The 22,930-nt window shown below is 36.6% G+C and overlaps 3 protein-coding genes across 13 annotated transcripts in view; 1 reads left to right on the forward strand and 2 right to left on the reverse strand.

Annotated features, from left to right (window-relative positions):
- The window catches only part of LOC113207713 (nuclear hormone receptor FTZ-F1 beta), a 41,244-nt gene extending 39,301 nt beyond the window's left edge, over positions 1-1,943 (reverse strand). For 2 of the 3 annotated variants that reach the window (XM_052267317.1, XM_052267319.1), the window contains exon 1: positions 1,816-1,942. The gene's annotated coding sequence lies outside the window, so the exon portion shown is untranslated. Of the gene's footprint in view, positions 1-1,815 lie in introns of all 3 variants that reach the window. The other variant, XM_052267320.1, reaches the window with a different exon arrangement.
- Positions 1,944-1,963: 20 nt separating this feature from the next.
- On the forward strand, positions 1,964-3,512 carry LOC113205135 (enhancer of rudimentary homolog). The gene is made up of 4 exons (XM_026420628.2): positions 1,964-2,128; positions 2,447-2,534; positions 2,615-2,735; positions 2,816-3,512. The coding sequence occupies exons 1-4, from the start codon at positions 2,126-2,128 to the stop codon at positions 2,916-2,918; spliced, it is 315 nt and encodes a 104-aa protein (XP_026276413.1). The 5' UTR covers positions 1,964-2,125; the 3' UTR covers positions 2,919-3,512.
- Positions 3,501-22,866, reverse strand: LOC113205132 (dynamin). 9 transcript variants are annotated; one of them, XM_052267314.1, is made up of 17 exons: positions 22,566-22,866; positions 21,432-21,505; positions 20,747-20,896; positions 19,834-20,037; positions 19,268-19,460; positions 19,071-19,191; positions 18,894-18,982; positions 18,611-18,810; positions 18,391-18,536; positions 18,107-18,264; positions 15,990-16,158; positions 15,698-15,820; positions 15,490-15,609; positions 10,596-10,805; positions 10,338-10,519; positions 9,838-10,059; positions 3,501-4,928 (listed from the first exon to the last, which is right to left on the reverse strand). In XM_052267314.1, the coding sequence occupies exons 1-17, from the start codon at positions 22,727-22,729 to the stop codon at positions 4,862-4,864; spliced, it is 2,592 nt and encodes an 863-aa protein (XP_052123274.1). In that variant the 5' UTR covers positions 22,730-22,866; the 3' UTR covers positions 3,501-4,861. The 9 variants fall into 9 exon arrangements, with proteins under 9 accessions (XP_052123274.1, XP_052123271.1, XP_052123273.1 ...); XM_052267311.1 differs by lacking the exon at positions 3,501-4,928 and adding an exon at positions 5,507-8,660 and having other exon boundaries at positions 10,596-10,802; XM_052267313.1 differs by lacking the exon at positions 3,501-4,928 and adding an exon at positions 5,507-8,660 and having other exon boundaries at positions 9,838-10,026.
- Positions 22,867-22,930: the final 64 nt, after the last annotated feature.

Below are 22,930 nucleotides of genomic sequence, written 5' to 3' on the forward strand. Positions count from 1 at the left end.
TCGGGAGTTTTTGAAGGAAAAGTCATTTAAGCCCTTTATCGTCCGCCATCTTTGATTAGAGCGGTATAGGACGTTAACTTCGCCTTCAAAAAGAACACAATCAACTTCAGTAGCGTTCACATACCGTATAACAAGGCAGTTGACAAATGCTTCACGACACGCTTCAAAAGTTGATTTCCAGAACTTCTTTGTAAAATACCAACCCTTTAACACCCGAAAAAACTGACTTAAGCCCACCCCACCGGTGCCCTACACAAGCACGCACACAACACGCGCACACATGCGCACATTCATGCACAGACACTCCGACGGGGATGAATTAAACAAAACCCCACGTTTTTGTGTATTTTTATGGTTTTAGTGATATTTTGACGCCTAGAGGTAGGCAACCTGCTTTAATCACCTTCGGCAAGTAATTTTCTAGTGCAGTTTACTTGAGAGAATACATTACGACCCCTTCCCCGTCGAAAAACCATGTTGTAGGCGGTTTTTAAGCCCTGCCCCTGCTGGGTATGCAACCCTCCGTAGAGCGGTCCCCACGCGGAGTAGGCTTGGGCACCACTTCTTAAAAGTGTCCTATGGGTATGTACTACATACCCTCCAAACGGTTTTTCTCTACGCTAAAGTGAAAGCTCAGGCCGTTTTTTGAGGCTTAACAAGCGTACTACTAGTCCTGGAAGGTCAGCCCCGCGGCCGTCCCGCGGCGTCCCGCGCGCCCCGCCCCAGCACTGGCCCGTGCGTCACACTAGTGCGGGACCGCCCGTACGCACAGGGCACTAGCAGTTTGCCAAACAGAAAATAAGAATCGTTCGCCGTGCACATGGTTGGTTAGATAACCACAGGCAGGAATAAGAAGGTTAACTTGGGGTCCACGTACAACGGTTTGCTGGTGACAGCCGGCGTCTGCCCGCCCCACTCAAGGTTGCAGGACAACATACGACCACATACGACTAGTATACTCGCAGCGTGAGCGGGTGGAGCTGTCACTCTACGCCGATATAGCATACTTTTCTCTTTACCTCCTCAAGGTCAACAGTAGACAGTCAGCCCAGCATCTTCTGGTGCCGTACGCATCCATTGCTGCCTTTGCAGTGCAGCCCCACAACACTAACACATGAACTTGCTTGCTTTTATTTAGCTCTAAGACTGTTATTTTGACAGTTTTCAAATCTTGATATAAGTAATTAATTTCATCAATGACAACGCAGTTTCAGAAATAACTTTTAAAAAAACCACACCGGACTAATATGGAATTAATTATACGGAAGTGATGGTTTCTATTGCTTGAATCCTCTTAACGCCTTATTCGATATTCCTGAACTGATCAAACTGTTCCAGCACAAATCATTCTGACAAAGAAGAGTTCAATCACACAATACTGTTGGGCACAGACGTCTTTAACTGTATCAACTGGTTATATAGTATGAACATGGATAATGTAGCAAAACATATGTCTACTTGGACAAAACATTTTTTCTATATAGAGAAAGGTAGTACACAAGAAATATAAATGGACGCCATCAGAGAAGATAAGATATAGGCATCGGTAACCTAAAAAACATGCTGTCAGATATATCAAAAGCCTGACATGAAACCAGATCTAAGCATCCTAACAGCATACGATAAATAACATAAAAAATACTTAAATCCTGCTTTGTTTTCTTTAGAGGAGAATGCATGTTGAGAAGACTTTGTAAATATGTTTACAAGCAAAAGCAAGCGGTCTGGTCTAACAACGGCCGGTCATTAAACAACAAGTCCGGCACCTCCAGCTACACTTACGAAAACACGAGGCGGTGGATAAGAATCACTTACCTTCAAGATTTCGACCTGACGCACTTATAACACCTCTAAGAAATAAGAAATCACAATTTTTGACAACCAACAAAGACGAGACAACAACCGTTACCGCACACCACAAACGAAAACAACAACAACCGCCTTGGAGAAATGTCACAGAACTGTTTCAACCCCCTACCGCCCCCTCTCGTCCGACGCCCCCGCTCAACACCAAACCTTACTTTACGTTACTTACTTCTCGTGTGCAGTGTGCAGTCAAGTCGACGGTGTGCCGTTTCAGGCCCTAAGTAATTTTCTCTCCTCTGTTGGTTGCATATTCTTTGCAATGGTAAGTATTAGGTGAAGTACTTATCTGTGGTTCTTTCCCCCATTATTTCAAGGTATAAAGATCGTTACTTTGGGCACTGTTTTTGTCGGCCCGATGCAATCCAATTGTTATCTTCGCACACTTGCAGTATTTTACACATGTTCTATACATTTAAGAGTCCCATTTTAATTATAGGATATCTTACTCACAATTTGCTTTGTGCCTGGTACATCTGCTTATGTCTCTTTTTCAGCTGTCATACCATAACCTATGACCAATTCGTATCGGTTCCTCCATTTGACTATTTAGCCATCTAATTTTAACTTGACTGTTTTTCAGAGTCACACAATTCTACTTGTCCAACCTGGACAAAAGCCGGAGACAAGGACCTACTCTGATTATGAGTCAGTTAATGAATGTATGGAAGGTTAGTAGAAAGGTTTAACAATCTGCAATGTCTTTTCTTGTGACCATACATAAGTTCTACTTTAAATTCTCATTCTTTAGGGGTTTGCAAGATTTATGAAGAACATTTGAAGAGGCAAAACCCTGACACCCCCTGTATTACCTACGACATTAGTCAACTTTTTGATTTTGTTGATCAGTTGGCAGATCTCTCGTGTCTTGTGTAAGTAAGCTTTTAGTTGTTTTGCCGTTTTGTAAATCCTTACCATCCTTCTATTTTGTAAATTTTGTTCCCACTTCTAGATATCAGAAGAGCACTAATACTTATGCACCATACAATAAGGACTGGATCAAAGAAAAGATTTATGTATTACTCCGCAGACAGGCTGCAAGTTCCAATAACTAAACTCTCCTTCCATTTCAATGGGAGACATCAAGAAAAATTGGTCTCTTTTGTCCTAATTGTACAATTAAGTGTGTAATCTTAAGCTAAGAATACAAGTCATTCAACCATTCTCATTTTGCAACCACTTCATCCCTTTGCAATGTTAATGCGCACTGGCATTCTAATTGGTGGAATTGTTGAGCATGAAAGTGAAGAGCTGAGTCAGATATTTGCTGTCTGCTAATTTTCAGATGAGTTTTTAGTCAAGACTTGCTTTGGATCAGGTTGAATTGTTTAATTTGCCGTTTTACGTATTTTTTGTTAGTCTTAATACTGCCCAAGTATTAAATTTACTGAGGTTTTGAAGTGTACCTTTTTTTTTATGTTGTAACTGAGTGAGTTTTTGATTCTCCTATATTTCTAAAGTCTAATTTAACAGAATGTTGGATTGTGAGACCTTTCATTTGCACCGAGGTTCAAATTAAGGTATCAATTGATATGTGCTGTTTTCTCAGCAAGTTATCAAAGTAGATTATTTCAAATGTGTTTTGTATTGATTTGTTTTTTAACTAAATGAGAAACTGTGGAAAGTCATAAACACAATTTGTAATTTGACTGGTGATTTATTTCATTTGCATCAAATGCACCTACACAACTGTAGATCAGTAAAAATTCATTGAAGAAAAAAAAAAAAAGAGAATATGCTTTGACAATAAGGCTATTACAAAGCTAATGGACAAGGCCTTTTTCCCTGAACGAGGTAATAAGTGAAAGAGGAGAGATCATTAACACTTCCAAGATTTCTATTATATACCACAAAATTGTTTTCATCATTAGCACGGAAGCTAGAAGGTGCAAAGGAATTAAACTGACCTAGAGTAATACTTGCAATCCTTCATTTCAAAGTTAATAGCTTCTTAAGTGATTCATTCATTATAATTACATAACTTCTCTTTCCAGATAATGCAAATCTACTCATGCAACAACAGTGACTTTTGTTCCATGAAATAATAAGAAATCATATACAAAGGTCAGAGGGAAAAATTCTCATAAGGAAAAAAATCATTCCTACTTTCAATACACCAAATGGAATGTTCTAGCGGCAGAATCAACACGAAACACTTCCCCACCCCTTAAAATTAAGACTCCCACAATAATACACCGATTGTGATGTAAAATGAAATTTGTCAACTGTTCAGATTGTAAGTTCCTATCATGATTTAACTTCTTAATGGCGTCAACTTTTTAACTAAACTTCATATATAATAAAAACAAGTGATTTAAAGTGACTACAAATCAATTCTTTCTTTCAGCCATTACAAACAAACAAAAATTACTATAATACAGAAATGTTCTATAGTCATGCTAAAAAGCAATGACATGCAAATATTTCTAATGAAAATAAAAAGGCCTAAATATTTAGGTACATACCGCAATGGGGCTGGAGTCAAGGATTAACAATAAGAAATCATTTTTTCTAAAAGGCTACGTCTACAATTGAAAAACATGAAAACTATACGAAGTAATTCTTCAAATAACTGCTTCTTTGGAGACTAGGCTTGTGATTCTCACTCAGAATACACCATTGAATCATTTCTTGTACACAATATTTACATTGAAATTCTGCATAGAACATTATGTAACAAAGTATGTACAAACAAATTACACAAACTTGTCCATGGGAAAGTTAATCAATAAAAAATACTGCAAGGCAGTTCATACATCAGGAGAAAAATACCATAGATCCCACGACAGACATTTTATATCTTACTATTTGTGTTTGGAGCTCTGTGACAACTAGGTTGCTACAGCAGTCAGACTACAAGTTCCATTGTCTCAATAGAACTATCATGCCTTGTCCTCCCTCTTGAGATTCACAGCCTTGAAGATCGAGGCACAAGACGGCCCAAGCCAGCCAGCAGCCGAGGCGAAAAGTTTGGTCCCTAGATCATCCAATTCTGCATTCAGTTGGGACGGCTGGGGATGAATGGTCTGTCCGGTATTCTGGGAGGGATCGTGGGAACAGGGCGCCTGGAGAACATATACATAAGCAAAGAAAACTAAGAAATGCGCAAAGTAAAATGTTACTAAATGTGCAACTATTTCTAAAGTGTGTTCTGAAAATCCGCTTTTGAAACCTTTACTTGTCAGAAAAGACTTACAAAATAATTATTTGCAGACAACAGTACATACTAAAAATCATATACTTAATTAACTAAGCACAAGGCATATAAGTGAGAACAATACAGGAAAAGAGGCATGCGCTACACCAAGCAGAAAGGTGAACAAGCAAAGAGAGTTGTATCCTGAAACACTAAAATAAAAATCTGAAGTAGTATTTGCTATGGTTTCTTGGTAAAGAAAAGAAAGTATTAGTACAAAATATTAGAGAGATTATTCCCCACATGTAGGTGAGAGATAATTTAGAATGATAAGTGTCACCTTCCCTAGTCTCTTGAGGCTTACTGTTTTGATAGTTTTTCTGTTAAATAGCTTGGTAACAATTTATTATCAATTTTCTTCAAATTAACTGTGACAATGTTGAAATGTGGACCTCCTGGTGCATGATGTGCTACAAAAAAAGGGATTGTAATACAACAGCCAAAGTCTGAATTTTTTAACATGTTTATTATGATTAATATTGTGAGGGCTACAGGTTCAATCTCTGCTAGCTGCTAGTACAGCATGTAACCAAGGGTACACAAATTAGTTTAGAGCTGATTACTGGATGTTAATTGACAAATTATGCAACCCTGGGCTGAAAGGTTGCCAAACATGGTCTTCATACATCCTTGATCTCTAAATCAGCCTTTTAAAAAAAATACATGGTACAGAGCTTGACATTTGCAAGTGAATATCAGTCAAGACCAAAAGGAAAAAAATACACACATTTATATACATATATCTGAGACTAGAGCATTCATAATTTATTAGGTCGTTGATGGTTCATTGAGATGCATTATTCAAGATGGAAAGAGGCAGAGTAAAACCTTAACACAAGATTCGTTCACAATAAAAGCAGACAATTAATCTTCACAGTACCTCCTTCCTTTTCAATAGCAGTTTATGTGGAATGCAAACCTGAGATATGCAATAAAATACTGGATTACCAGCACTTTGTCCTCAATTAGATAAGTTAAACAGAACTAACACACATTTCTTTAAAAAAGCATCTAATCATACGGCCCTTAAAATGAGTGAGTCGCACAGCTAGCTAACAACACAGCATAGCATAATGTGTGAACAATTGAAAGAACGTTGAAAAGTAAGAAATTATTGGGATCATTCACACTAACGCTTATATGTCTACTGTACATTTGAAATCAACAATCATGTTATGACAGTAATGGACAATTAAACAACGTAGCAGCAATACTACTGCTTATATGCAAGTTCATTAAAACACAGGAAACTTCTATGCCTACCATTGCCGCATTAAGTCATTAAATAAGGATGAAAATTTGCATTTCACTAAGAAACATTTCAACTTTCCCTTGTAGTCCCTTTAAAATGATCAACTCATGAGCTCAATCCCTAGAAAAGACCATATATGTTCCCAAAAATAATGAATTCATTTTATTTCTTCTAATGGATAGCATTTGTAGAATGCTCTAGAACAAACTGTAAGAAATTACTTCGGAGGAATACACAGATAATGTTTTCTCCGAGTATGATCAAGAAAAACAGTCGCGGGAAGAAATAAAAAATTGTACACAAAAGAGAAAATTTTGCTTCATTGTTAGTTATTTTAACTATAAAGACAAACTTTGTTAAAAATTTAGAACACACTTCTTGAAACAACGATTGTGAAGGGTACAACCATATTTTCTTAGAATAATTACGCCACCATGGAGAAAATTCTGATGTAAACAGACTTCTCAATACTGCTGGAAAAAGCCTCCATACAAAACCATAAAAATATAATATATGAAAACCGACTACGACAAAAGTATCACAATTTTAACATCAAATATAAAGCACGCCTTACACTAATGGGAATTATAACAAAAAAATGTTCCGAATATACAGATACCCCTGAACTAGATTGAAAGAATGAGTAAATTGATTGATTCAATTAGGTGTCATGCCTTAGGTAGTATTCTATTGTAAATCAACACCTTCAGCTTTCCTCAAAGGAGCACACTGGTAAAATTAATCTGTTGAACTAACAGTTTGTTGCAACAGGAAACAAGAAACAGGGAACACAAAACAAGGATCAAACGGATCAAAGAAAAGACCAAGCACCAAGCATCTGACCTTGTATTCATATTGTCCCAAACTTCTGCAAATAAGGGCTTTGCACTAGATGCTAGGGGCAATGAAGATAGTGCTGATCCCTTCCTCATACAATTCTGTTACAAGAGCGAATGAATGTACCAGCATTATTGAAGGTTGATTAATGTACATATGTCTATGTAATGTGCTTCACTGCTACTAATAAATATCATAACTCTCATTAAAATTTTGCAATAACAGCAACAACAAGCATAAAAATACATTTGTAATTGTAAAGCTCCAATAAATTACAGTAGAATCCTTTTTTTTTTAATGTACACTGTACAATGTGTCCATTTAACAACTGGAATGTACATCACCCAATACATAGATAAGTGCAGTGTCATAAAATAACACTAAAAAAACTACTCTTGCACATCCCAATCCTGATCTAATGCTGTGCTTACCGATGCTGGACCTCCTAAATTATTAAAGTACCTAGTTTGTTTGGTAACAAGTTGCTATTTTAAGTGAAATATACAAGTACGCAAAGGTGTGAAACACTACATAATTTAAGCACTGACAAGGCATTATTAAACTGCAGCATAAAAACACCTTTCTACATATGCTGATAACAATGACATTGACTCATCTTAGATGAATTGAGAAAGAAAATACAGCTGAGATGCAAAATGTCATGGAATGGTGTGAACACAATTCATCAGCCTGAAAATCTTGTTCCTTTGTGGCAGCCCTCAACTATAGAGGTAGACGGCACCTTAAAATTATACATTCTAATCACTACAAAACCTCTTTTGTGGCATGCGGCCTGAGAATGTCTTGACTGAAAATTAAAACTAATAGTACAGAGGAGAGGAGACCACAAGTTGACAATTTAACACCCACAGAGCAATTCAAATGAGGAATAGGCAAAACTCAATAATTTCAAGAGGTTTTAAGGTTAACAGTTATTTTGAAAAACTTCATGATTTTTTACAGAATCCTCATTTGAATAGACACTTTTATACTGGTATGTATAGTTCTCAAATATATATAAGATAGATATAAATATATACAACACAATCAGGTAAAATATCAATCTGGGATGACATTCTGCAGTCTGCACATCAGAGCGCTAATTATTTTTTAAAAAGGCAAAAGAAGTCCTACAAGGATTGATAACAAAAGCTTCAATGTGCGTTTCAGCCATACAACGCCCCTAAAACACTGACAGAGCTGTGATCTTTTTTAATTCCTATGCAATATGCTCTTCAACTTTAAACAAGTTAGGCCTATCCAAATTGATAAAACCAAGATATGCATTTGGAATCATTCATTCATCTATCTGATTTAAATGACAAGATTGTCTATAAAATATTCCATTAAAAGACATACAGATATTGCTACATTAGGAAGAATCGAAGATGATGATCTCAGCGTTTGAATGCGCCCATAAACTCGTTGACAGCGGCCCGAGCTACAGCTTGTCCAACTGCTTGTGTAACCTCCTGTTGCACACGCTGGGGAAGTTGTGGCATTTGTCCACGTCTGATACCCCAACGTTAACAAATAAAACTACGTTAGAGGAGTTGTCGTTGGTGGTCATGGCTGCTTCTTCCTTCAAGTAGGTGGAGTGTGCGGACTTATGGGCTAAACTAAATTTTCTGGATAAATGCTCAGCACAATGAAAGAAATGTAAAGCACCTCAAACACATACAACACTAGATACATTAATCTAAAAAAAAAAAAAATAACATTTACATCCTCAAAAATTTGACATGGAAAAGGTGTTTCCCATACTTTTCTTTCTCACTTTGTTTCTTTATATTTTTTAAATGAGCTAAGTCCTAGAGATAAACGGTGCAAATGTTTCGCCATTAGCAAATTATTCTCATTGTTGACAACTGACAGTGATGCGCTTTACAATCTCCCAGAGGTGAGTGTTGTTTGTTGCAGGGAAGGTTATAGATGTTAGGAAGCTGCCCTAACCGATTAGACTCATGCACACCTATTGGCGGCGCCTGCAAGAGAAAACCACGCCGCATCTCACACCAAGCTCAGGAAGGCACGCCAAAAATTAATTGAGTTTAAGAGGAAGAATAACTTCAGAATTGTCCATTCCAATCTCCAACAAATTTAGAACTGTACCACACATTAAATGGGCATATGCGACAATATCTCCACAAAAGATATAAAAATATTAATGTCTCTATCAGCAAGTTTCATAATTGAATCAGTAGCACTGCATGAAGCCGAGTACATAATACAAAATGCTGTGGGAAAGGCATTACTTGCAATTGAATTGCAAAGTCCTAACTGAGTTATTAGAAGACCTGCTCTAGCAACAGCTAGAAACTAGATCTTCAAATGTTCAGCATACATGAATTTGCAATTCTTAAATGCAAGTTACATAAGTCTCTGTTTCCAAGAAGATAATGCATTTGACTAAATGATAACACTATAATGGTAGCATAAAATTATTTTGTCTCCCCAAGAACAGCATGATTAATAGAGTAAGTAACCTTGATATTCTTTCCATGCCATTTATAAGTGTAGAGCAAAATCACTATAACTGACAGGGAATAGTCACAAGACTGACTTTCCAGACAAACTAATTCCTTAAATTTACTGAATTGACTAGAAAGGACAACGGAAGGTACTCATTGAGGATTAAAAAGAGCTAAAAAGTTCATCAAATACACACAAACAAGTGAAAAATACTCACGAGGGGATGAGTGGAGGAGGTAGTCCAGCGCCCGCGCCTGTAGGTCTGCCTGGTGGCATTGGTGGTCCCCCTGGTCCAGGACGGTTGGGAATAGCTGGAGCAGGGCGTCCACTTGCTGGAGGAACTGGGGGAGGTCGTGATGATCCTCCCATTGGTGCACCACCCATTGGCTGCATGGGCTGCACACCTCTTCTTGGACCACCAGGAGAAGGCGGAGATAACCTGCCGTCACATAATCTTTTCAACGCTTTATGGAAAAGAGCAGCTTCGCCCCCTACAAATTTCTGGCCGCAACACGAATATTTGAGAAGAGGGAGGTATAAATCTCTTGTTTTTGATTGATCCCAAAAATGAAAGTCTTAAACTTTACAAATATTGAAATAAAAAAGGATTGTTTCGCATTTACACCTTGCCCTCTGGCCAGTAGAAACATAACAAAAGAAGAATGTTCAAATATCCTTACTCAGACCTAATTTAAAAAAGTCAAAATCAGATCACACCTAGGGTTACTTTCGATGGAAGAGGCTAGCCAGTCATTTTTGACAGGTGGTGGAACAGGCGTTGTGACTGTGGCCATTGAAACATCTCCAATAATCCGCAGAGCTTCCTTGCATGCATGGTACATTCTTAGCATCTCCTCTCGTTTCAAAGCTTCTTCTGGACTTTCCTCCATCATGGATGACTACAGAAAAAGAAATTCAAGATTGAGGCATAAAAAATTCCATACACTATATTCTTTTATAACAAAACAAGCTTACTTGGTCTCCAGAGGCATATAAATGGGCTAGGAGTTCACCATTAATAAAATCTTTACAGTTGTTAATGATCATCATCATGATGGTTTTGGGTACCAAGTCTCGGGTTGTCTTGGTCACAATCCTCATATATGAATCAACAAGATTCCGAATCGTTTCAACTTGGCGTTCCAGCATAGGATCCATTGAAGAACTTCCCTCGTTTCCTCCCTGCTGAAACAGGTAACCCATACTGAGTCAAAATCACAAAACAATTACAAAGGAAAAAAAAAAAAACTGTTTACTTTTTCTAGAACTATGGAGTTTGGAAACCTGCAGTTCACGAAACCCTCCTTATATACAATGGTAGAGTAAGAAAATGTTGACAATTTTAAAGAATAGTGCTCATACAGACACAAGAGTATTAGAAAGAACCCAGGAGGAAATGTGAAATTGTTGCAACATTTGACCGACATCAACATTATCTTTTGGAACTTATCAATATTACAGTATGCTGGTTATTTTAACAAAAACTTTTAATCACTTACAAATTGTATATTATCATGTTACGGTAGTTCAAATAGAGGTTGTGTGGAAAATTCTAAGGTTGTCAGACACTAGAATATATATATTAGACTATCACTTTAGCTTCGACATTGCAAGAATAATGTGGTTTCCATTAGGAAATACTCTGCATACACTTTGAACCTTTGTTTAACTTGAAAATATTGAGATTTATCTTCCTAATCCTTTCGGACTTCAACACAGAATATACTTCTGCCTCATTTAAGAAACAAAGTTCCTATACAGCCTAGCCCAGTGTAACAAGCATGCATTGGCAGTGACGTATGTTACACAACTATTAAATACAGTGATCCAATCACTTTCAACTGAGACTCCAAATGAGTGAGACAAACAAAGATAAAGTATGTCTACCATTACTGTGTTCTTGAAGCCAGAATTAGTGACAGTAATGTGTTTAAGTAACAGAAAGCTTCCAAATACAATAAAGATATTTCAAATTTAGAGAACAAAAGAACTGATGCCAAACCAGCAACAAAGCAAGTATTGTGTTTCTCATTCAAAAACATTACCTAGGGTAAGTCTAGCCTAGTTTCTAGGACGAATATAAAAGTGAATTCTTTGCTGCTCAAGTGCGAAATTAGGCAGCTTTTACTATAAGAACCGTAACATCTAAACAGTGAGCTCTGACTTTGGCAGAACAACAGTACCCTACTTTCTTAGAGCAGGTCAATTGATGCAAAGAAAATAACGAAAAAATGGTGATTTGAAAGATTATAGGCATAAAAATATTAGTAACCACAACAAATCAAAATCAACATGCAAGTCAATGCCAAAAATGAATGTGTCAGAAGGATTCTGTGGAAGAAACATGAAACAAGAGCTTCCCGAATATTTAAATGACGGGGAAATTCAAGACAGCTATTGCAGCAAGAAATTTAGTATGAGCAACTATCTTTGGAAAAGTATACAACCACTGATATCCTTCAAAACATCTACCAATCTTGAGAGAAAGAGAGGTTCTTTCTCCTATACAAACATTTAACGAAGTAAATGATACAAGTATTACGGTAAAAACCCGTAGCTGGGTAAATCCGGGCTTTTCCCAGTCAATGCCCAGTTTCACCGATGCTCCGTGGTAAATGCCATTTCCAACTTGAAAAATCGGGTTTTGTACGGACTTTTTGGCTAGTAACAGTTACATGGCGAATAGGTTTTCGGACCGACGCACATCGGTAAAAGCTAGAATTGTGGTGGTGGTGGTGGCGGCGGCGGCGGCGGCTGTTTCCATGTTTCTGCCCTAAATTTCGCTTGTTTTGTCTCAATTATGAAATTATCGTTCACTCTATAGTTATTAAAGCAGATGATAGTGTCTTGTGATTTCAATTTCTTTAAGGTCTTTTCTACTCAGTCAAAATCTTCCCAGACAGGGAGGCCTCAAGTTTTCCACTTATTATCCGTCATTAATTCTTAAATATCACTAGGAATTCATAATTTAGACGGTTGTTGAGTGGGTGAGGCTTTCGCGGCAACGAGATCACCAGTCGCGCGGGGTACCGGCCACTCAATACCGCTCTTTTACCGTTTTTCACATTTTACGACAGCATTGACCAAATCGCATCATTAAAATCAGCAATTTAAAAAAATGTGTTTCTGGCTTTCACCAAATAAAGCCTGATATAAAAGGTTGAAAACAGCATTTAACGCGAGGCATTGGTAAAATCGGGAAAAGGCTGGATTTGCCCGTCAAAGGGCTTTCACAGTAATATTAAAAACAATTACTAAGCATTGCAATTTACAAAACGGCAGAGTCAAGTAAAATTCATACCAATAAAATTCCTGAAAGTAAAGTTTTGGTGGTATAATGTTAGTGCACGAAGTGTGTGTGAATAAACTGAAAATTACAAAGATAAAATTAAAATTAATTTCCAAGCAAATGAATGTGTTCAGTTTACTTTCCTCTAACCACTGACAAAGCAAGGCTACCTAGCATGCATAAGCCCTAAGGTAACGGAACAGAAAAACTTAAGCATATATTATGCTCAAACTGAACTAGCAGCAACACCATTAAATCCCATGTTTAAATGCTGTAATAGTTGTGTTTCCCAAACCGACCTTCTCAGATAGAATTCTGTCTCTAATAAAGCACTCTCCACCCTCATACCCAACTAACAGAGCAACATTTAATAATTTGAACCATGTGTGTTTTGGCCCTATAAGTACTTCATCCCAAAATCTGAATGTAACATCTACGTTGAATTCATTAATCTGCAAAAGACTAAGTTCCTTCATAAAAATCAACTCTATTGGAATAAAATTCCTGCACTAGTAAAAAGTAAGAGTCTTTGTCTATATAAATACAGGTAGTAAGAAAAGCTTTTCATGGACCAGTTGAAAGGCTACAAGAAACTAGTGAAGCTACATTGAAGAAACTATGTTACCAACCTCATACCCCTCCGATGGAGAAAAATAGGGCAAAGACAAAAAATGTTATCACTAAATGCCTTTTCGGTACAAAAGTCATTTGAAAATTCCTGAAATGATTATTTCATGCAATCCTGGAAAATTTCCCACTACATAAATGAACTTGTACTGTATTTAACCCAGTAAACTGAACATTATATGCAACATATAATGCACATCAACATAAAACAACAGATCAACTAATTGTCAAAAAAGAAAAATTACAAAATTATAAAAAAAGTGTCACATTAATACTTTCACTGACCACAGAGATGTGCATTTCCTAACACAGTAGATTAAAAAAAAAAGGAACAGTACCAAATATGCAAATCTGTTGGCAAACTTGATGGCTGTGAAGAATAAAGTGGCATAAAGAACAATGACTATACCAATTAGATCAGTACTTAAACAACCCTCATCATACGACTAGTATTTCCATATTTTAGTTTAAAAAGTTTGATTGGTTGACCAAAAAGCAATTGTATACAAAATTGACTTCCATAGGTGAAGATAGATCAAATTGAGCACCATTCATACATGATATCCCAAGATAAACTTCCACAGACCAACAATATTTTGAAAGACAGGTGCAAATTTTGAAGTAGTGGCCTGAATCAGTCCTTACGATGTAAGCATAACATTATCTTGCTAATGTTCATCGTATTTGAGAAGTTTAGCATCCACTAAAATGTGAGGAGAGGATACTTCTGCAGCACCTCCAACATCATCAGCTTCACTGTTTTCAGATTCTCACATAAGTAAAAAGTTTGAAGAAAAAAAACAGTGCAAACATGCCTGCTGTAGTTAGCTGGGAAAGAAGAAGACATGCATTTACACCAAACTCACGACACACGACCTGCACTACAGACTACAAACACACATGGATCTTCCCACAGCTAAAACAAAATCCCTACCCCTGTCACTCATGTCCCTGTGGAAGGGGATTGCAGGGCTAACCAGTAATTAAAGAAATAGATATAGAAGGTTAATTTTTAAAGACGATATAAAGAGAAGACCTAGTTAAATGTAAGAAACTGAATCGCCTATCCTTGCTCCTTTATATTATTTATTTGATGTACATATTGCAATTGTAATAATACACATCTATGTTTATAATGACCTCCATTTCATATATCATCAGTCACTACAGTCACTAAATGTGCCCTCCAAAACCTTCCAAAGCCAAATATTGCCTATTCTGCACCCTTCAAACTTCTAAACAACCACCAATCTACCCATTTTATCAGCCTTTCGACACTGAAACAAATATTTCAGTTGTAAATAAACAAACACACAACTTGTTACCTTAAACACAACCAATTCTGCATGTGGGCAATATCCTTAAGTGAAAGCTTAAAATCAATGCAATTACCATACATTACAGCCTGTCCAGTACAGACACAAACATACAGAAACTCACACACAAAATACCATGAGTAATTATAAAATAGAGAATCAAATAAAAAAGACAAGCATAAAAATATGGGAGGGAAAGGCAGAAACAAAACAAACCAAAGCATGATATGAGCAGCAAAAAACATACAGGGTGAGAGAAGGAGCTAGAAAAGGTTCACAGCACCAGTTTCAGAGACTGCCAGCCAGCAGGTATCTTCCGCCTCTTCTACGCACTTACCCTGACCTTGAGGAAAAAATAAGATAGAAAACAAAATAATATTTAAGAAAAGTAACAATCAGGTAGAATGAAAAACCTATAAGAGTGACCTTGGATAATTTTTCCTTAATAGTTTGAGTAAACACCCACACTGAAATTCATAAATATAAAAGAATAGTTATCAAGATTGAATGGAGGATGCTCTTTGCATTGAGTGAAATATTTAGAAGTGTGGCAAAGTTAACAGGAAAAATAAATGACAAGATAAGAAATGAAATGACAGCAGAATAGGAAAAGATTATATAAAAAGTTAAAACTTACTTCCTCTCCATTGGATTGCTCTGTTGCCTTCTCTGGGTACACACCAGCTCGAAGGAAGGAAGCTTTCCATGAATCCACATCATCTTGAGTTTCACAACTAAGTTCAAGTTGCTTGTAATCCTTCAAACAAGATGTAAGATTGTGCTCATCTCAATCCACATACAAATTAACATTTCTAACTATGGATGTAAACTTAATGTAACCTTACCTTGTAAACATTCCTGCCCTCAGGGTTGAAGAGAGCAAAAGTGTGGCGTCTTGACATAAAGCCCTGTTCAACATCTCTCAATTTTAATCCATCAAGAGGCAACATATACTTCTTTTCTCTTTCCTGAAAATTTAAGAAATTACACATAGATTCTAGAATGTTGCGTAAACTCAGCTACAAAATATCCACTGAAAGGGGTTTTCTAGGGCATCCTAAGCAGTAAAACTTTGAAGTTCCACAATAAGCACTAGGCGAGGTGGTAAAATGTTGAGAAACAAAAGTAAACACAAACCTCCTCGTCCTTGAACCAGGAAATACTTTCTGAAGTAAGAACAAACCAGTAGTCACGGCTGCCTCCCTTCATGATACCAAGGTTGTGAATACACATGTATCCCTTCCGTATGACTTGATTTCCCAGCTTGCGGCCTGTCTTTGCTGAATTATCTGTTTGGTTCTGCGCGCTGCAAAAGGAAAGATTATTACAAAAAGTTGCCAAATTACTATTTTTCTGTAAAGAAAAAATAAATGAATAAGTTATTTAAAAGTCAATAGTCAAGCATACACACACAAAAAGATTGTGAAGTAAAATTCTACTAACACAAAAGTAATGTTATAAGATGCATCCTTGAAACATTCTTTCAAACAATATGAAAATATAGACTTTAATGAGAAGAGAAGAAAAGAAGGGAAACGGATTTTTAAAAAAGGTTTCAGCTTCCATTGTAGTAAGTACAAGTGTCTCAATAAGTAATTTAAATTTTGAGAAAGCACCAACAAAGCTTCAACCCCCACAAAAACGCACAATAGAGGCATTAAGTTTAAAATGCACATTTGATTCAAGCTTACACCAAATGAAATAAAAAAGCAGAGCACAAAACTACAAAGACAAATTTTAAAAGTCAATACTGTTTTAATTTACTGAAGTGATACTGTGAGTCTCAATCTAATACATTGTATGTGGTTGATGGAACCCCACCATACCCCCTGTATTATAAATGTTGACCACATATTCCTGCTGTGGAGTCAATGCCTACCCACAACCACAGTGCACAGGGGAACTAATTACACTGTGTTCTGTGGCTCCAAATGACTGATTTGAGACCGATTATATCTTCTTCACTTTCTTTTCACTTTTGTCACAGAGATGGTGCATTACAGAGTTACATGACAGACAAGAGGTAAGTAAGCCCAACAACAGTGCAATAACAAAAAATTAACACACAAAAAAAAAATCATACCTCTGCATAATGCTGTTTGAAGAGTTGTCCATGAGAGCAAAGAGGACACATGAGGCAAATAATCACATAAATTTCTTCAAAGCAAAGATTAATTACAGTCCTATATCACTAAAGTCCCAGAGCAAAAAAGCAAAGCTCCGATTAATAGACACAAGAAAGACACACAATGATTCCAATGAGGACCACAGCTTTCAATGGCTAATCACTTCAAAGTTACGGATTATGTACATGTAACATACGTGGTCTAATATAGTAAAGTTTTCATAACTTTTGACAGCATTAATGTTGAAAGTGGTTCAAGCAATTGAATTTCTTTTGTTCAAGAAGGAACACAATAGTGAATATAGAGATTTTAAGGAGCTAATCACCTGAATCAACAGATACTACATACAGAGTCTGAAATACCAAAACTGTCCATGAATGTGGCAGGGAGATATCCGCAAAAAATAATCAGTGGCCAAGTGACAAGAGTGAGAAGAAAAATGGAGAATATTTGACAAAGGTTGGACTGAACAAGTATTTCACTAGTCATGGTTAACTCAAAATGGCAAAAGCTTCGAGTGTGGTTGAAAATACCCACATATTGTACTTCAGATGATTTCAATTTAAAAATAATGTAAACTTCAGAAAGACAGTTAAAAATTGTAGTTAAAGCATGAAATACCATTTTAACCCAGTACAAAGCACTTTGCCATATTTTTGGGTATCGGGTTGACTGCTTGGTTCTAATGTGCAAATTTTCATCCCTTTTGGTTTAACTCTGTGCTTGCAAAATGCAAGATCTACAAATCCAACAAAGTACACAAGAAAAGCAACAGCACCAACATTGCATTTACAATTTACAGCGTTGACAAAGTAATAAAATCTGTTAGAGATTATGTGCTCTCTGACTTATCTGACAAATCTCTTACATCAGGTTTTAACATTTTAATGTGCGTGGTAGAAAATGTACAGAATTATAGTTAAAAAATAAAATCAAAGAACCCTCATTGAGAAAAGTATTATTACCCTTAATATCATTCCAAGGCAATTGTTTTAAAGTGTATGTAACACTGGGGGAGAAACTTTTTAAAATTTGAACTGAATCTGCACACTGTGACCCCAAAGCTCACAAACTAACTGTATTTCCACCCTTCAGTTTAAAATGAGGTGAAATGAAAAGACAACTCACTTTGCAAATCCAATGAAGTCTTCGTGGTTGGTATTCATGTAGGCAAGTTCACACTCAACTAAGAGAATAAGCTGCTCCTTGCACCTCTGTTCTTGGTTGCGAATGTAGGTTGTAATGATACGTTCAGTTTCTTCACGCAGACGAGGATAGCGGTTCATCTGCACAAGGAGTAGTACATAGGCAATTTAGATTACTGACCAAGCAGATGTCAAAATACCTTTAAAATCCCGAACTTTGCAAGGTACAACCAAAGCCGAATTGACCTAGACTGAAAAGGTGCTCACCTTATCAGTGCAAACACGCACAACATTTGACAACTCTTGCACCACTAGGTCAACACACTTCAAACTAGGTTCTTTGAGCCTGGAAATCTGTTTTTTGACAATGGCTTCAAAAGCCATATCAGGAGTGAACAGACCCACTCTGATACCTGGTATAAAAAAAAAAATTAATTTAAAATGAAACCAATTATGGGTAAAAGAGTGATATTGAGAGAAGCATTACCATGAATGTTACGAATAGCAAATGCTATTTCACGTCGCAGTTCTTTTTCATCAAACTCCATTTTTACAATTTCAAAGGGAAAACGCTCGTGGAACAAGCGATTAATTTTTGCACCACCAGAGAGTTCCATAGTGTTAATTTGCGCAGAACCAGACCCTTCGATGGTGCGTTCAAAATCAGATTGCAGCTGTTGAATCATCCTGAAAAACACAAAATGAACAATAAAACATATGACTTGAAAAGTGATGTATGATTTTTAGAGATTGAGACACTGGACACATACTGCAACATAGCCTTAGTTTTGATTGCTGGATCGTTTGGTTGAAAATGCTTGTACTGTTCAACATCTTTCTCTAAGGCAAGTTGTTGTTTCTGCAAATGAGACACACTTTGAGAATATCAATCCATCTAAGAACAATACATAAAATATTGTTCCTTTGATAATGAATTTATTGCTTGCCTGCAATTTGTCACGAAGCCCAGGTAATGTATCCCTAATGTGATTTGTGAGCTGCTGATTCAGAACCCGCTGAAGGTATGGAGTACCCGATCGATCTGCCATATGTCGATAAGCTGGGTGACTGCAAGGGAGAAAGTGGAGAATTGAAGATTGCAAAGAAACAAATTAAAATGGCTATCAGCTGAAGAATAACCCACCTGAGGAAGAATTTACGTTCAGCGGCAAGAGCATTCTTAATATCTTTTCGGCCCTCAATATCTTTTTGAGATCGATTGACAACACCAATGTAACCCCTCCTCAAGGGAAGAAGTTTGTTTTCAAGGATTTCACGGGCATCCGTGCCTTCATCCATCAAATCAAGTTTTGTAATTACACCAATTGTTCGAATACCTATGCAGGAAATCAAAATACAGATCAACTTAAAGTTTACTGTGGTTGTATTATCATTAACAATCTTTATTTCAAACTTATAACTTTCATGTATGTCTGGCAAATTACTTCTACAACATGCATTAAGCAACTGCTACATCTACTTTTTGAGCAAAAATAAACAATAAGATAAAACAACGGAACCAACTACTTGAATAACTATAGGCTTCGAAAGATCTAACAAAATGTAAGTGTCTCCTAGCACCATAACTTACATCCTTATGTGATTATGAAAACTCAATATTGAACATTAACATTTACTTATAAATGTTGTAAGAAATTTGTTAGATTGAATGTTCTTAAATGTGAAAATTTAATCAAATGAAGACAGTACCTTGAGGATCAACTTCTTTGGCCAACTTTAATGCATCACTATTTGCCAAATCTGTATTCGCTGGGGTAATGGCCAATATCAAAGAATTATCTTTCTGAATAAATTGAAGGAGCATTGAGCGAATTTGATGTTCAATATCCTTAGGTTGGTCACCAATAGGTACTTTTGTCATGCCCGGGAGATCAATTAGTGTTAAATTAAGAACTAAAAGACACAAAACAGAAAAAGCAACCAAAAAGTAAAATATATGCCAAAATGAGGGTGAAAGGTTTACAAAAGCAATGGTGGGATTCTGCCATACGCTCCACGAATCCTAATGAACAAAAATAAACCAAAGTCAAATACTAAGTGTGTACCACTGACAATAGAAAATGTAACAGAAACAAAGATTAACTGCCATGTGTGTTCTACAAAACAACCAATGTAACAAAAATAAAATTGTGCACAAGTACAACTACTTTTCAACATGGTTCCACCTACAAGGCTACCAAATTACTTCTGAAAATCTGAGAGGAACCATACCATCGGGGTCAACCGACTTAGCAATTTGAAGAGCATCAGAATTAGCAAGATCAGTGTTTGCTGGTGTCACAGCCAGAATTAGGCATGTTTCCTTTGATATGAAGAGATAAAGCATGTCCCTGATCTGCTGCTCAATATCAGGAGGCTGATCACCAACTGGCACTTTAGTAAGTCCAGGAAGATCAATAAGAGTGATGTTCAGCACTGTCAAAAACAAGATTCTATCACATCACACCTTGTCAAATAGATTAGAGATTTCCTGTAAACACTAACTGATTATTTTGTTTTAAAATGCAACTTATGAAATTTACCGCCTGGAGCTGAAAACTGGAGGTTAGAAAATTAGATTATGTAGTTTCAAGTATACATTGGCTATATGGCATCCACTTACCATTGGGAGAATAAACTCTTAGATTGATAGGAACATTAGATATTCCCTTGTTGGAGCCAGTCAAGCGGTCTGTTTCTGCCTCAATTTCTCTGCGAACCTCATCAAAATCCACAAATTTCTTCCCTTTGCAATGCAAGAACTCAGCATGTTCTGGAACAAGCAAGAGGGAGAATGGGGGTGAGTATCACATTATGGTCTTATCACACAACTTCCTGTAGCAAGCAGCTGCCCAGTTAGAGCATCACTTAGTAGGTCAGATAAAAAAGAAGTCTATTTTAATTACTCAAAGAGAAATTGTAATAACATTTTACTATTTTCCAAGGTACTTGTGCTAGTTTGAAAAAATGTTAATGATAGCACAATTACACATAGAGGTTAAAGTGTGAAAAAAAATGATCATCCCTAAATTTCACTTGGCTTTCTACACAACATCCCCAATCGTGCCTCTCAAAATCCCCAAAATTTTCAAAAACTATTAAAACAGATAGAGAAGAGTTTTATACTATCCAATCACTTTTGAATTTCCTCAACCAATATTTTGGCCTTTTCCATAACTTCTGAGTTGCCTTGCCACTTTGGAAGCCATACTTGCAAGGGACACTTGGCGGCAGGATAACATGCAGATAACAACAATCATGAATACTAGAGACACTCATCTCATAATCTTCATCAGAGATTGACTTACCCGAGTTGGAATTGATAAGCTGTAGAATTAAAGGTCGACGTGTCACAATACCAGAACCTCGAGGAAGAAAATCCCTGAAAAGGAAAAATACAAGAGGATGATCAGAACCCTACTGATAAAACAATTAAAGCTTGAAAAACAGGAACAAAATATATACTTTAGGTCTATGAGACAACCTCTGATATCAGATAAAAGTGAAGGCTTGATCATAAAGTTATATTGCTACGTAATAGGTATTACCAAAATTTGAAAGAAAACAAAAATAAAAACTGCTGTGAAAGATTTGAAAGATAAAAAGTTAATAAACCAAAACAAGCATTGAAATAAATACAACTTTAATTGATATCAGGTTGATATTACACCCCCCCCCCCCCCAAAAAAAAAGGGGAAATAATGCACAATAATGAGCCCTAAAAACAACAACTTTTTAAAAAGTTGTTGTTTATTGTTGTAATACTTTCACAAAATATGTGGCCCATATAAAATGTCCACAAATTGACAAGACACGCCCAACTGATCAGAAAAACATGACACCTATGATAATCTATTTCAGCACCCACAAGTAAAAACTTAAAAAACACAGAACAATAAATGTTCCAGAATATCAAAATTGTTGGTAAATGAAGGTAGTATGACTTAAGTTCATAATGTGCACTACAAAATTGATCTTTTATCACACACAGTTGGATGAACTTTATCTTTTAATGAACATGAGTATTTCAAGATAAAAATATTTTAAATAAGAATTGAGGTAGAAGATAGATAAAGATCAATAAATTTGATAAACCATGCTGTCAAGCAAATCAATGAAGTGCCATTGAGCCCACAGACCCAGTTTGACAGGTGTGGTTAAGGTCAAACCAGTAACATTACTAAAGAGCACCAGATGATTACAGTACATTAAGATTAGAAAATGGGCAACATGAAACACATCAACCAACTTTAATACATAACATAGCTCATTGAAACACAGTAATTTGAAATTTTATGTGTCATCCTGACCAATGGGTCCTGGGCCTTCGATCGTCACACTTGGCCGAGAAAATGATAACAAGTCCAAAATGGTGAAAGGTACCAGGAAAAAATTCCAGTCACGCCATTTGAGTCATAATTGAACAATTTCAGAGGACTTACTTGCCAACGAAGTTTTCCAGTACAGAGGACTTGCCTGCACTCTGGCCTCCCACAACAGCAATTTGTGGGAGGTCCAGTTGCATATTAACCCCAAGCTGAGTGAAGGCATCTTGAAGTTTGTTGACTATGGGGATGAGTTGCTCCATCCCCACGTTACCTGCCATCGTGACGGACTTTTATTCTGTCGAAAATAGTACCAATGCTCGAGTGTCTGTATTTGTCTTCGACAGAGGGGTGGAAAAGTAAGATGGCGGATAACCCACAATGCACTGCTCACTGCTTCAGCTTCAAGATCGAATATTTAAACACGGCCCCCTTGATTACTAGTCGGCTGTCTTGTTCTGATAACAGCCCTCCGAAAGTTT

The sequence above is a fragment of the Frankliniella occidentalis genome, unplaced genomic scaffold, assembly GCF_000697945.3.
Source record: "Frankliniella occidentalis isolate FOCC.00 unplaced genomic scaffold, Focc_3.1 Scaffold50, whole genome shotgun sequence".
NCBI lineage: Eukaryota > Metazoa > Arthropoda > Insecta > Thysanoptera > Thripidae > Frankliniella > Frankliniella occidentalis.

Coding starts and splice junctions, on each gene's coding strand:
- LOC113205135 (XM_026420628.2), top strand. Junction 2,535..2,614: donor AGTTAATGAATGTATGGAAG/GTTAGTAGAAAG, acceptor CTCATTCTTTAG/GGGTTTGCAAGATTTATGAA. Junction 2,736..2,815: donor GCAGATCTCTCGTGTCTTGT/GTAAGTAAGCTT, acceptor TCCCACTTCTAG/ATATCAGAAGAGCACTAATA.
- LOC113205132 (XM_026420620.2), bottom strand. CDS start 22,729: ATGGCAGGTAACGTGGGGATGGAGCAACTCATCCCCATAGTCAACAAA. Junction 19,192..19,267: donor GAACGTAAATTCTTCCTCAG/GTGGGTTATTCT, acceptor TCTCCCTTGCAG/TCACCCAGCTTATCGACATA. Junction 15,610..15,697: donor AGGGCAGGAATGTTTACAAG/GTAAGGTTACAT, acceptor TCTTGTTTGAAG/GATTACAAGCAACTTGAACT.